This window comes from Boleophthalmus pectinirostris, unplaced genomic scaffold (assembly GCF_026225935.1).
Source record: "Boleophthalmus pectinirostris isolate CB_2022bp ecotype Guang Dong unplaced genomic scaffold, ASM2622593v1 HiC_scaffold_10, whole genome shotgun sequence".
NCBI classification, from domain to species: domain Eukaryota; kingdom Metazoa; phylum Chordata; class Actinopteri; order Gobiiformes; family Gobiidae; genus Boleophthalmus; species Boleophthalmus pectinirostris.
The window spans coordinates 25,074,384-25,088,667 of NW_026570971.1; the positions used below are offsets into that span (position 1 = coordinate 25,074,384).

At 36.5% G+C, this 14,284-nt stretch overlaps 1 protein-coding gene across 1 annotated transcript in view; it reads left to right on the forward strand.

Moving 5' to 3' along the window:
• The window catches only part of sptb (spectrin, beta, erythrocytic), a 73,262-nt gene that overhangs the window by 55,612 nt on the left and 3,366 nt on the right, over positions 1 to 14,284 (forward strand). Inside the window, 9 exon segments of the mRNA XM_020921671.2 lie at positions 1,054 to 1,277; positions 4,011 to 4,161; positions 5,449 to 5,693; positions 7,295 to 7,433; positions 8,469 to 8,553; positions 10,198 to 10,394; positions 12,133 to 12,215; positions 13,060 to 13,123; positions 13,789 to 14,045. Coding sequence (XP_020777330.2) covers positions 1,054 to 1,277; positions 4,011 to 4,161; positions 5,449 to 5,693; positions 7,295 to 7,433; positions 8,469 to 8,553; positions 10,198 to 10,394; positions 12,133 to 12,215; positions 13,060 to 13,123; positions 13,789 to 14,045 — 1,445 coding nt within the window.

A 14,284-nucleotide genomic window follows, 5' to 3' on the forward strand; every position in this document is an offset into this window, starting at 1 on the left:
TTAAAGAGCTCCTAGGTACAATATCAGGTGTTTTAGATAATCTTGTGGGGCCTGAATATATTGTACTGTATTGGTAACAACACTGTATTGAATGTGTCTCTTAGCATAGATCTACTGCAGGCCTTTAGGGTAACATTTGTGGGAGAGGTTTGAAAAAAAAAAAAAAAAGAAAGTAATTAAACACAACAACAAATGGGCTGTGGTTATAAAATGTAACTGTTCTGTAATATGAATGCAAAATATAAAACTGGAAAGTGAATTAAAGCTGCAATCACATTTGTCCTGGTTTAGTTTGGTCCTAGTTTGTTAAAGGTGCACTGCCTAACATTTCTAGTGAAGGGTCCACTACCCGCTTGTCTCCATGGAAATGTTATTACTTTTGTCTAGAATGTTCCACAGTATAGATTAAAGCTATTTATCACAAGGGAAACACGCAGGTTACAGCACTACGCTACATTACAGTTCAGTACAATGGACAGTCGCCCCTCTTCACAGAAGGAATTATATTGTTTTTGAGCAAGAGAAACATCTGTAATGAAAAACTGGCAGATGCATATGTTTAATTTCTTACCATGGAACATTCCAGGTAAAGCAATAACATCAACAACAAGTTGCACAGTGCACCTTTAAAGAACACATATTATGCAGTGCGCTCTGAGGGGGGAGTGACTTAATGTGGGGAGCAAAGGGAGGGGGGACTCGAAGCGTAGTAACTTGTGCTTTGTTACCTTGTTTTCAGCGACTATAGCATTTTCAAAACAATAAAAGGTAGCATGCTGATCTAAATATGTTAAGTGTTAGCAGTTAATTTAATACCCCATTGAAGTTAAATACCGCCTCTTTGTTGTTAAATGTCTTGCCTAAGTTTATTACTAAGGGCAGCACAGCAGACCTTCAGGCTTTGATGTTATAGCTGAATTAAAAAATAAGTAAACCAAAGTTGCACATTTCCCATATCCCTTATACACACATTGTATAGGTCTTTATGATAGGCTTCATAAAAACTCCATTTACCTTTCCTTCTTTTAAACCTAATCTCTTCTGTCCCTGCAGCTCCTCAGGGATAAGTTCCGTGAGTTTGCCCGTGAGACTGGCATGGTGGGGCAGGACCGCGTGGACTTTGTGAACCAGACGATTGATGAGCTGATTGAGGGCGGGCACAGTGAGGCAGCCACCATGGCTGAATGGAAGGATGGCATCAACGAGAGTTGGGCAGACCTACTGGAGCTCATAGACACACGTGGGCAACTGCTCACCGCCTCCTATGAACTGCTCAAGTAAGATAACGCCTCCCAGAAAATCGGTGCCTTGTTTGTTTGTTTGTTTGTTTTTTATTTAGATCTCCATTAGCTACTGAAAAAACTGTGCTATTCTTCTTGGGGTCTACATCTGTACCAGGCTACAATAATAATAATACATCAGTTTTATACAGCGCTTTTCACAGTAACACAAAGACGCTTCACAATGAATGCATGAAACTTTTTTTTACATACAGCAAACAGACTGGGGATCCACCTGTACCACATTCACACTGATAATGGAAATAAAACAGAACTAAAACAAAAGCCAGACATCACAAAAAAGAACAAAAAATATACTGTACAAAAAATAAAAATTCAAATTCTATTTTTGTAAAATTTGTTAAGCCATACACATGGCTGCAGAATAAAGTTCACAATATCACAATTATTATAATATATTTATTCTAGAGTATAATATAGTATATAAAAAGTTGACTTGTTGGTGCACATGAACACATTTTACGCAAATCAACAGCAAAACTCTTTATTTAAATTTATTTCAGCTTAACCAGAAATTCCACCTCAAAAAAGTGTGGTTTATTGGTATTTAGAGGCAAAAGTGGGTGGACAGAATAAGGTCAATACAAACACACAAAAAGACTATAATATGGATGTGTGACTAGGAACTTTAAAAAGTTACAGAGGTTTAAATAGAAAAAAAATATGAACATGTCCTTAGTGTATGAATGACCTGCTAAATTAAGACACAAAGACCTCTATACATTTATCCCGGGCTTTTAGAATGATGAAATGATAGGGCCATCGTGTGGCAAATAACAATTCAAAACAAACTATTATCTCTTGAATGCTCTGTGATCCGCAAAATGACACCAAATAACTAGCTATACTAACTATAACCCATGGATAAGGGGGACAATTGACATTTCAATGTGTAGTTGTTACTACAAAAAAATACCACCAGTATGCATGGACAAAAAAAATACTTGATTATGAAAGATTATTTTAGTTTTGAATAGAGCACTCATGAGTTTAGTGTTAAATTTATGGACAGAAAGAAAAAATGTGACTTTAAACTTCATGAATTTAAAAAAGGAACTTAGAGAAATATTTTGTTCTTTTTCATTCAGTATGCATAATTTTGTAACCACATTTACAGTATTCACAGTACACAGTTCACATACAGTTTGTTAAAACCAGCTATTTATTTCTTCTTATTCTTTTTTAATTCATTTTTATTTATTTAAAATTAATTTTGTTCATGGTGTAAAAAGCCAGTGTTCTTTTTAAATCTTGAGAAACAGACTTTCTTTTACTGTGACTTTTAATCACCAATAATTTACCTTGTTAATAAGGACACAGAAGGGAATAAATTTAACCAAACATGTCAAGTTTGTATTGGCAAAGTAATAATGGAAAAGGCTTGTCCCCATGAGCCAATTATCGCGGTCAATACAATCAGCCTGTTTGAAATCCCAGTAGAAGGCACTGCTAATGGTGGTCCTTTTAAAATAAAACAAAACAGTGATTTATAACTTTAATAATGGACTAGGAGAGTTTAATCAATGACGCTCACTCAGTCAACCTTAACAAAAAGTAAAACTTGTGATTTAGGTAGTAAAAAGTCAATACAGTTCATACAATCTAGAGCAATATGTCATCAGCATTAAACTACGGTCAGTTAAAATTCCACTGGCTAATTATCAATCTGAATCGTTTAATTACCCCTATCTCTTATAATCTTTGTGTATATTATTTATCTGTTTTCTTCTCTGTATGTTTATAATAATGTGTATGTATATATGCACTGACACAAATAGGTTTACTTAAGGTTTAAGTATTATTTCCTGTGACGCAGAAGTCAAGAGTCAAGAAACTAGTAAAGGTTGAATGTGCTTCATTTCAAAATATTTATTATATTTTAGACCTTTTAACATCTGGTCTGAGATGAAGTGGATTATTACCTCATACTGCAGTCAGTCTAGCATGAATAATTGAACTAATTATTATGTTATGTATAGGTGTAAAATCTTTACTGGTGGCTTTTATCCTGGTTGATAAATAATATGTCTCGTAACTTTCAGCAATTTGCATATTTATTTTGTAGCTGTTTTATGCTGGATGCCCTTCCTCTCTTGGTATTATATGAGAGCTTTGGAATTTACATAAATACTTTTGAATCCAAGTTTGTTTTTTGTCTATTTAGGGGAACTTTTTTTTACTGCCACAACATAATCTGGGAATTGAAACTAGGACCTATGGCTATTAATCATAATTACAGTTATTGCTTCAATTAATATGCCTGTTAAAAAAATACTTGTAATAATCTAATATGAATCACAAAACATTACTAATAAATTATGATAACTCACACTGTGTAACATTTCTAGAGGATCTGCCATCTGTCTCCATGAACATGTTATTGCTTTGTCTAGAATGTTCCAAAGTATAGATGAATCCTATGTATCATGAGGGAGACAAGTAGGTTACAGTACAGATCTGTGAAAAGTCGCCCCTATTAAGAGAAGGGATTATTGTATTTTTGAGCAATAGAACCCTTAATGAATAAATGCTAGATGGATATGTTTAATGTCACACAATGGAAAATTCTAGACAAAGCAGTAAAATCTCCATGGAGACAAGTAAGTAGCAGACCCTCCACCAGAAAAGTTAGTCAGTGCACCTTTAAATAACCACGATTTTTCCAAACAACTATACCAAAACCAAACCTACATATGTTCTATTTCTCAGATATTTCGACGATGGCAAAGAGTTGGTGTCCCAGATCTACGAGAAGCAAACTGAGCTGCCTGAAGACGTGGGGGATGATTTCAGTAAAGCAGAGTCTTTCCACCGTGTGCATGGGGCCTTTGAGAGAGACATCACCGCTCTGGGCAAACAGGTACAAATCCCACACAACAGGACCTCGCCACCAGCCAAATACTGAGGAGAATGGCCAACGCTATTTTAGGCTAGCACTATAAAAAAAAAGTTGTCCTTAAGGGGTACGAGGATTAAGCCCATTATGAAGAGGTCTTATGTCTTTATCGGCTGTGAGTCTGAGCTGCCTTTTCTCAAGGACAGAGAGGACGAGAACTATGCGGATTTAAAAAGTCGCTAAAACTTAAAGCTTACAATGGATTTAAAGTTGTATCTTAAAGAGTAGATAAACAATTTAGAAAATAGCTGTGTTTCTGTGGTGGTAGTTCAGTCTATTTAATATGGCGAGTGTCAGTGGTTAAACACTGACACATAAAAGCTTATATATCATTTTAGTGAGTTCATTTTAGATTTGTATCTTATTAGTATACCATGGCATTACATGACATTACTTTAATTGTATAAGGATTAAAATGAATTGTAATTATATAGAATAAGAAAGAAGAATAGAAAGACAGAAATATACAAAAACAACGATCATAGAGGTTTTTGCAAGGACATTATATCAAATAGAGTGGAGTAAATGTATATAATTATTTAAGTAACAAACTTTTACACTATTATTTAGTCAAAAAAAAGAGTCAGATCTGTGGTTTAAATGCTTATACCATACTCCAAAGACATACTTAAAAAAATATATATATTTATTTATTTAAAAAATAATGTAATAATAAATATATTTAAAGGTTTGATATTACGCAAAATTAACTGTTATGAGCTTGAAGCAATGTTAGAATGAATCGTCAAAAATAATTGTTTTTTGAGTTGTGTTTGTTTCATTCACATGTGTTTGAGTTTGAGTTTGTCTACATCTCCAAAGCTCAAAATGCTCTATTCCACCTTGTGATGTCATAAAATTGTATTTTTCAAGTTAATAGCTACTTTATACCTTCATACCTACCAACAGAGATTGGAAATTCCAGGGCTAAAATTATCTAAAGGCTTCTATTGAAGATATATGGAGTTTAAAAACACAGTGGAGCACTTCCTGAATCACCACATGACATCACAAATTGGAACAGAGTGTTTTCTCTCTGAGAGTAGAACTCAGCCTAAATATTTTGGGTTTTTGTGTTAAACAAGTGTGAATGAAACAAACCATAACTCCATTTATGTTTGTGTCGTGATGAGGAAACAGCATTATAACATAGATCAGAAAATAGTGTAATATAAGCCCTTTAACCACAGATTTTCTATCATTTAAATTGTACAGCAATATCTAACTCCTCACTTGTGCTTTGGGGTCCAGGTGCAACAGTACCAGGAGACCGCGGCCCGTCTCCATGCTCAGTACGCAGGGGAGCAGGCCACAGCCATCCAGAATGCAGAGCGTGAAGTTCTCCAGGCCTGGAACAGTCTGCTGGAGGCCAGTGACGGGCGCCGGGCACAGCTCGTGGACACAGCGGACAAGTTCAGGTTCTACACTATGGTCCGGGACCTCATGGCCTGGATGGAGAGCATCATCCAACAGATAGAGACGCAGGAGAAACCAAGGTACCAGTGGATCATTTATACTACATATTAAAGATGTACTGTGTTTATTGATTTTTTTTAAATAATAGGCCAGAAAATAAAGAGGGCATTACAGAATAGAATAACATAATACAATAAAATAAAATAATAATACAATTTTTAATGCATATTATTCACACAAATATGTAACTTTTCTGCTACCTGCTTGTGTCCATGAATGTTATAGCTTTGGCTGCATGTTCCACAGTATGGCATTAAACATACTGACTTACATCACCATGGAAACAAGCAGGTAGCAGACCCTACACTGGAAAAGTTACACCGACCATTAATGTAACAAAGATTAGGATCAATATTTTTGCATTTCACTTATGTAAATGTATCCCCCCAAAAAACATATAATGTAAACAGTAATTCTGCCCCCATTTCAGCATTGTCATTGTAGAGAACCTGAAAATGTGTATAGTTTTGTCCAAGAGCAGCTTCTTTGCTCCCCCCCTCGTCCTGAACTGGCCCTTATTCAAATTTATGCATAAATCAATATATGTAGATGAGATGTCTTATTTATGTCATAGTGAGTTAGATTTAAATGGTTGAAAAAGTAGTTAACAGAAGTAAAAGGTAGCAATCTGCAGTTGTATAAAGACTTGTGATACATTATTTATCTTCATTACTCAAATGTACTTTTTAAACAAGTACACTTAACAAGTCCAGGCACATTTGTAACCTCCTCATTCACCTTGCACTCAAAGGAGCTTAAACATGTCAATAAAGTCGTATCTAATCGACTGCTAAGGTTTGCCCGTCCTCAACATAAGTCACCATTAATACACAGTAACGCATCATTGCACCATTTTGTGTTTAGTATGGTAATATACATTGGAAAGAAATGTATGTATCCATAGTAACTGAATTAATGCAAAGTTGATGGATGTATTTTAATATCCAATAAGTAAACTCAGAAACACTGAATCTGATTATTTCTATTGGTAACTACACCTAAGAACTCACCATATCACAAAAGAAATCTGCACATATTAGTTTTAGCTGCCCCTATTTGTATTAAAGGTCCTTAATTATTCAGAATTGACTCTTGTGAGCTTTAAGCCACGTTAGAATGTTGACCTTATCAAAAACATACCTGGAGTTGTGTTTTGTTTCATTCACACATTTGAGTAATCCTTTGTTATTAGTCTGGCTGCATCTCCAAAGCTCAAAATGCTCTGTTCCACCTTGTGATGTCATGAAGTGGTTTTCAAATTAACAGCTACCTTTACCTTTAATTTTGGTCTGAAATCATCCAAATGATTCTAGTGAAGGTGAACAGAGTTTAAAAAGACAGTGTTTTCTGTTTGAGAAAATAACTCTAAATAGAAGCCTAAATATGCAGGGTTTGTGTGTTAACTCAGGTATGTTTTTGATGAAGAAACATTATAACAGATCAGAACTTTAAATATTATTGGCCTATAAAATGTGTTGACACCATCTGAAACGCAGCAGTTGCATGTGCCTAGTCATTATTAAACTGTGCCTAGCTGCAGTTCTGGCCTTCTCCAACAGGGGTAGATGCATATCAGGCATTACTTATGTGTGATTACCCACCTCTTTCTCTCTCTCCTCAGGGACGTCTCCTCCGTGGAGCTACTACAGAAGTACCACCAGGGCATTCGCTCAGAGATTGAAGCGCGTGGAGCCAAATTCACCGACTGCACAGACCTGGGCAAAGCTCTGTTGGAACGAAAGCACCGTGACTCTGCAGAGGTGGGCTCCTCAATCTAAACTCACACCACATGAACCCTGGTGATGGGTTCAGATGGCATCACAACATTCTACTGGCCAATAATATTTAATTCAGATGGGCTTCAGTTAAAATAAATATTATTAAAATGCATATTTGTGTTGATTTATACATTAGTACATTGTTTTTAGATATTTATTTTGAAAGTACAATGTAATTCATAGAGAAAAAACTGGCTCCTGCCCTCCATTTGGGATCATCACTTTCTAGAATCTGAAAACTACCCATATTAAAGCTGCACTAAGTTATTGATTGAGATGTTATTGATCTGGCGGCAATTTTCCCCCAAAAGGCATTAAGTGTATATTTCCAGAAGCAAGAATAAAAACACTTGTAATATAAAAAAATCAAGAAATGTTACCTAGTGCACCTTTAATTATTCAGTTCATAATTTAAAAAAATATTTAAGCAATTGGAATGGTTGATTAAGCTTACTGTGAGCTACTAATGTATATAGAACTATTGGAACTATATATGTATTTTTATAGCCCTAAATTTGTTTTATTTGCTCTATCCATTTAATTTTTTTCTATAGCTTTCTTATAATAAACAGTTATGGTTAAAGATCTGCATTTGGGATCAAAAACTCAAAACTCCCCAAGCACCTGTATTCAAAGCTGTCGTACCTTTACCAGAACTTGCACTGCTCCTTGACAACCTGTGGTGTAGTGCCTCTTTCTTTCATCCTTCAAACCTCTGCTTTCACTAGAATTAATTACTTTTCTGGCCACGATTGTAGTAGTCTGAGAACCAATTGGGCATCCTAAAAAGAAAGAAAAAAAACCTTTAAATTCACTTGGGAGACTATAAAGCTACACTAATTACAACTGGAGGAGGTGAGAGAATTTAAATGAGTAATTGACCCAGGTCTGAATGTAGTGCTGGGTTAATCACTGCACAATACAAGTTCTTAAAGCGTAATGGTTTATAGTCTTGGGGGTTTGGGCTATTTAATAAAACAGATACGTAACCTCGGCTGCCTTCGTTGCCTTTGTCAGATCAAAGAGAAGTTGGTGCAGCTGATGGAGAAGAGGAAGGAGATGATGTTCAAATGGGATGACAGATGGGACTGGCTCCGACTGCGTGAGTAGAGCAACTTTGACCTACAAAAACCTCACAAAACGAAAGGCTTAACAGTGAAGGCTGCAGTTACTAAAAAGTGTCCAAACAACTGCTGTGATGAAAAGCAAAAAGGGAAATGTTTAAAGGTCTTAAAGTACACAAAATTGACTCTTGTGTGTTTTAAGCCATGTTATAATGTTCCTACCTCATCAAAAACATAGCTGGAGTTGTGTTTTGTTTCATTCACACATGTTTGAGTGACCCTTTATTATTACTCAGTCTACATCTCAAAGCTCAAGATATTCCACCATTGTTCCACCTTGTGATGTCATGTAGTAGTTAACACCTACAGTACCTTTTTACCTTTAGGTCAGTAAAAATCGGCAAGTCCAGGTCTGAAATTTACCAAATGATTCTAGTGAAGGTGTATGGAGTTTAAAAACACATTGAATCACTTCTGTATTACCGAATGACATCACAAGGTGGATCAGAGTGTCTTCCATTTGAGAGAAGAACTCAGCTTAAATATGCAGGGTTTGTGTGTTAAACATGTGCTCAAAAATGTTGATGGGAAACTTCAATAGATATGCACTGGCCAAAAGTAAACAAAAGAGCCTTGGAAGAAACTGATGAGCTGCTATATGTCACTACTGTACAGACCTTTATTACACCATTGTGTCTGAATACTTTTAAATCAACACTTTCCATAGATGTAATATTGGGCTGACTGAAAAATCCATGAAAAGTGACAACACAATCCTAAAGGCCATTCCAGGTGTTCAATTTCCTGTTTAAAGTTTCCACTTTGAGCACTCTTCACCATTCAAGATATATTATTTATTAATTTTATTTTTTTAATTGCTGATTCATGGATACTACTGATCAAACATCACCATCGTCTTCATCGTTATGACCACATGGCGTTTATATAACCCTATACAAAGGTTCGTGCTGTACGAGTTCACTATTGATAGATTCTAACCACTGCAGGAGTACCTCACATGAACTTCAAGCCAAGCAGTTATCATTTTTAGAGGACTTTGCTGTCAACAGTGACACTTTATCCATACTTAAAATCAGGATTGAGTTGCTTTCACTCGTTGTCCGTACAAGTCACAGAACATGAAATATTGATTGATTAGTTTATTTTGGTCACAGTTATATTCTGACATTATTCCAGAAACAGTAAAAGGTGGAGGCTGAATCTTAAAGGTGCCCTATGTAACTTTTTGGTTGGGGGTACCTGCTTATTTCTATGGATATGTCACTGCTTTGCTTGGAATGTTCCACAGTATGACATTAAACAGCCCTACCTTACATTTATTCAGTTATAAGTAGTTTTATAGCTCAAAAATACCTTAAACAACAGGCATTCTGACTGAGCAGGGTTGCCTCTTCACAGATTTGACCTGTACCTTCTGTTCTGGTTTTGTCTATGAAGGTAGAAAGGTTTCATGCCATGCTGTGAAACATTCCACACAAAGCAAAAGTACAGTACAGCAAAGTCTGTCAAAATACTATTGCACAAACTAAGCCTCAGAATTCATATATCCACCCAGAGTTAAACATTTAAACTTCTTTTTAAAGTGGGAGAGAGTGGTACACAAAAACATCAAGGCTAAGTTGTCTAAAAGTAGTGCCATCTATCTTGTTTTTGCCCTTCAGTGCTGGAGGTGTGTCAGTTTGCACGAGACGCCTCTGTAGCGGAGGCCTGGCTGATCGCGCAGGAGCCATACGTGTCCAGTCGGGACCTGGGACGATCTGTGGACGAAGTGGAGAAACTCATCAAGAGACACGAGGCCTTTGAAAAGTCCACCGCCACATGGGAGGAGCGCTTCTCTGCTCTGGAGAGACTAACTACGGTACGCAAATAATAAAATACTAATTGACACTTCATGTTGGGTAGAGTTGTGTTCACTCACTTTGGGATTAATTTGGTCATTAAAAAATATCTTAAAAACAGTTATAATCAGGAAACAAAAATTAAATATGTGCTTTGTAACTTTACTGCTTGTCTCCATGGAAATGTTATTGCTCGGTCCAGAATGTGCCACATGCATTCTTACTATGAGCATACTATTGGCCTGTGGTGTTTTCTCCTTGGAGAAAGATCATTTAAGTCAAGTCAAGTTTAATGCCAGACTATGGAGCGATAACATCCGCATGGAGACCAGCAGGTGGCGCACCCTTCACCAGAAAAGTTACACAGTGCCAAGTTATTATGTTATTAATCTGCATATTCTGTATTATGGGACTGCCAAATTAGTTGCTGAATAATTCTTGCTGGAGAAAGAGTCTGGCAAGAGCTAAAGTTTCAACATGCTTGCAATTTGTGACTTAATTGTCGAAAAGCTGAAAAATATAAATGAGCCAATGTTTAACTCCAGCACTCCGGAGCACAGCCACCATTCTGTTTGCTGTTATGAATTTCTATCATGGATTTTTAAAATCAAGTATTTTCAGTACTAGTTTCGGTATCAGTTAGTATTTGGGTATCACATAGACTATAAATGGATACAGCTAACCCACTAGCTGCCACATTTCAAATAGGAAGTGTTCATGGGGGCGCTTCTGGCTCCATCGACTCTGGCTTCAGTTCACTTTACATTGCCCCTCTCTCTGTAACTTCTGCTTGTAGCCAATTCTGTAAATATTTTTATTAACCTGCTCTACATGATCCCGGTGTTTCTATTTAGCAGTTTTTTGTTTTTTTTTTTGTTTTTTTTCATAAATTATTTCCTATACTTAATAATGTACTCTGCTCTAAATTCACTACTGATACGGCTAGCCTCAGTGAGCTTCGTTTTACTGGAGCTGAACGGTTTGGGTGACGTCACAGTCCCGTAGCCCACTTCTTTATAGTCTATGGTGTATCAACAGCATACAAGTTTAAACAGCATAAACTAATGGAAAAAACATTATTTATTTATTTCAGTGATACTTTGCAGCTGACGTCATTAACACTTACTAGGGGTGTGACGCTATCTGTAAACACTGCTCTGTCTGAGGCTTTGTTAGACTTTAATCTGATCTTTATTTTAATGTAATCTGACCAGAAAGAACTGAACCACAACAACTGAACCACAACGGGGAAGCTGATTTGTCCTGTTAAGCAAGTCCCTCTCAGATAACATTACAGTCACAAGCTACCTAGCGTTAACCAACAGTTTTTCAGTTAGTCACTATTACCTTTTACGCTCGTATTGATCCCAGGCTCCTGCAAATGTGCTGTTTAGTATTCTTTCTTGAGTTTACAGACGATCTTAACACTTATTTGCCTGTGTTTGCTAATGTGTGCACTGTGTCTCCATGGTAACTGGTGAACATTTCCGCTAATACACATACATGTAAAACACCCCCTGCATACATGATGTCACTGCAAAGTATCTATCACCTCCTCTTGTTGTTAGTAAACACTTCTAGGCTAACTGAATTCAGCATTGGGTAAAATTGGACAGCTGCGTTTTCATTACAGAAACTGAACACTTTTGTCTTTTACTCCCCAAATGTAGAAGCAGGACCGCGGGCTGTGTGGAGCTGACAGTAAATCGTAGCGGTAATAGATTAGGTATTGATTAGCGCTGTGCTTGTGTGTTTCAGTTGGAGCTGCTCAGCCTGAGGAGGGAGCAGGAGGAGATGGAGAAGTTCATTAAAGAAGAGCTACAATCGGACCGAGAAAGCAGGTACACAGTGAGCGCACAGATCGGGCCCCAAACACAACCAGGATTTCAACAGAATTTCATGGGCAAGAGCTGACAATAACTGACGAAGACTGTGAGGAGGAAGGCAAGAATAATGGGTTGTTTTGGAAAGGAGTACAGACATTTTTAAACGGATGATAATACGTAAGAGTCTGATGGATGGTTGTGAAGAAAGGGAAATCTATCAACGTTTTAGACTCAAAATACTGAAAATGGGGCTTTCTCACAATCCACTTCCTTTTATGCAATTCAGGATGACAAGATGGAGGAAAATTCACTGATAATATTAAAATTTTCTATCAAATCTATTTTGTTTGATGTTGGTCTGTCCATTAAAAAACATGAACAACATTTCGTTTAAAAACAGGCCTATTGAATTGACTTGTGATGAGTGATATCAGAGATTTTTGTTTTGATTAGATGCCAAGTTACTACTGATACCAAATATTATCCTCACTCCACCCCAGTGTGCACTGATCTAAAAATAAAAAATATTTGCAGATAAACAAAAAACAAACAAACAATGCATTAAAATTATGACATTTATCTGCCCCTTAATGGGTACTGAATAAAGCAAATATCGCGTTAAAAATATGTGGATAATCTGAATCAATACCGACATGTTTTGAAAATTTTACTTAATTGTAAATACTAGTAATTAACACTATATTTTGTGTTAACTGTATGCTATCTAAACCAGGTTTTTATTGCCCGTTTTTAAAAAGATCCATGAATATCTTCCATTCATTCCTTTATACTAACCTTTTATATTTACATTTAGTAGATTATTATTCAGTCTTTAATCACATTTTATTTCTCCTTGTAGGAAAGAGGACACAGGTTTCGTGGAGGAGTCTTCTCAGCTGTACACAGTGGAGGAGCAGACTCTGGTCAGTTACCCTCTGTGTCTCATTTACATTCTCTTCATTTGTTCAATAATTGTCACATTAGTTTAACCACATCCCAAGTCTCCTGTTGCTTTCACTCCCCATTTGTCTGGCAATTAATCTACTTAACTTTCAAACTTTAGGGTGAAGTGTACTTAACTTTGCTCAGTGCTAACTAAGGACTTCATCTATAGTAAATACAAAACCTTTCTTTTGCTATGGACCTGTACCTGAAAAACTGACAGATTACAGTTATATTTTTTAAAATATAAATTGCACTCCTACTTAGTACTTTACAAAAAAAAAAAAAAACTTTACTACTAATTTTAGGGATCGGATGAGACGCAATTTCCACAAGATGAGACGAGATATAAGACTGGGTTCATGAGAATGAAACAAGACAAGATTTTAACATAATTCTGTAAATATATAAATTTCACAATGGCCTCAGATTTTTTTAATTTATTTGATTTCATATTTTTGTGTCTCGTCAATCATTGTTTTTGTTTTGTTTTTTTACTGTAAGAGATGTAACTCACCAATACCTAACACTTGGAAAAAATCTCAAGATAATTTTTCTCTTGAGTAGCAATTCTTGTGGCAGATCTCTTGTGGCACGAGCTCTTGTACCATGCCTAGTAATTTTGCTTGTACTGTTTTTGCTCCAGTCTGGGTCAGGAGCAGTGGCCCCCAGCACCGGTCAGTTGGAAGGCCCAGCGGGGGACACTACAGTTCCCATTGAGTCTGAGATGAAGGAGAGTGGTTCCCTGGAGCTGGACCCCTCTGTGTCTGTGTCCAGTGTGAAAGAGCCAGAGAGAGCCTCCACTTTACCCCCCGAGTCTTTGAAGAGCCAGGCCGTCCTGCAGGAGGGGCTGTTGGGGAGGAAGCATGATGTGGAGGGGTCGGGCAAGAAGGCATCCAACAGGTCAGTAACTATTTTTCTTTCATATATAACTTTTTTTTTATTTTGTAAAAAATAAAAAATATTACCTACAATGTTTCACAGTATAGCATTAAGCTTGTGTATTTCCATGGAAACAAGCAGGTAATGTAAGAAATAGGAGAAGTCACAGTCAGGTCTGTGGAGAGGCTAGTTCACTCATACTAAGAATGCATGCTTTAAAGGTATTAGTCTAGCAATAAAAAATACCTCTAATTAAATAA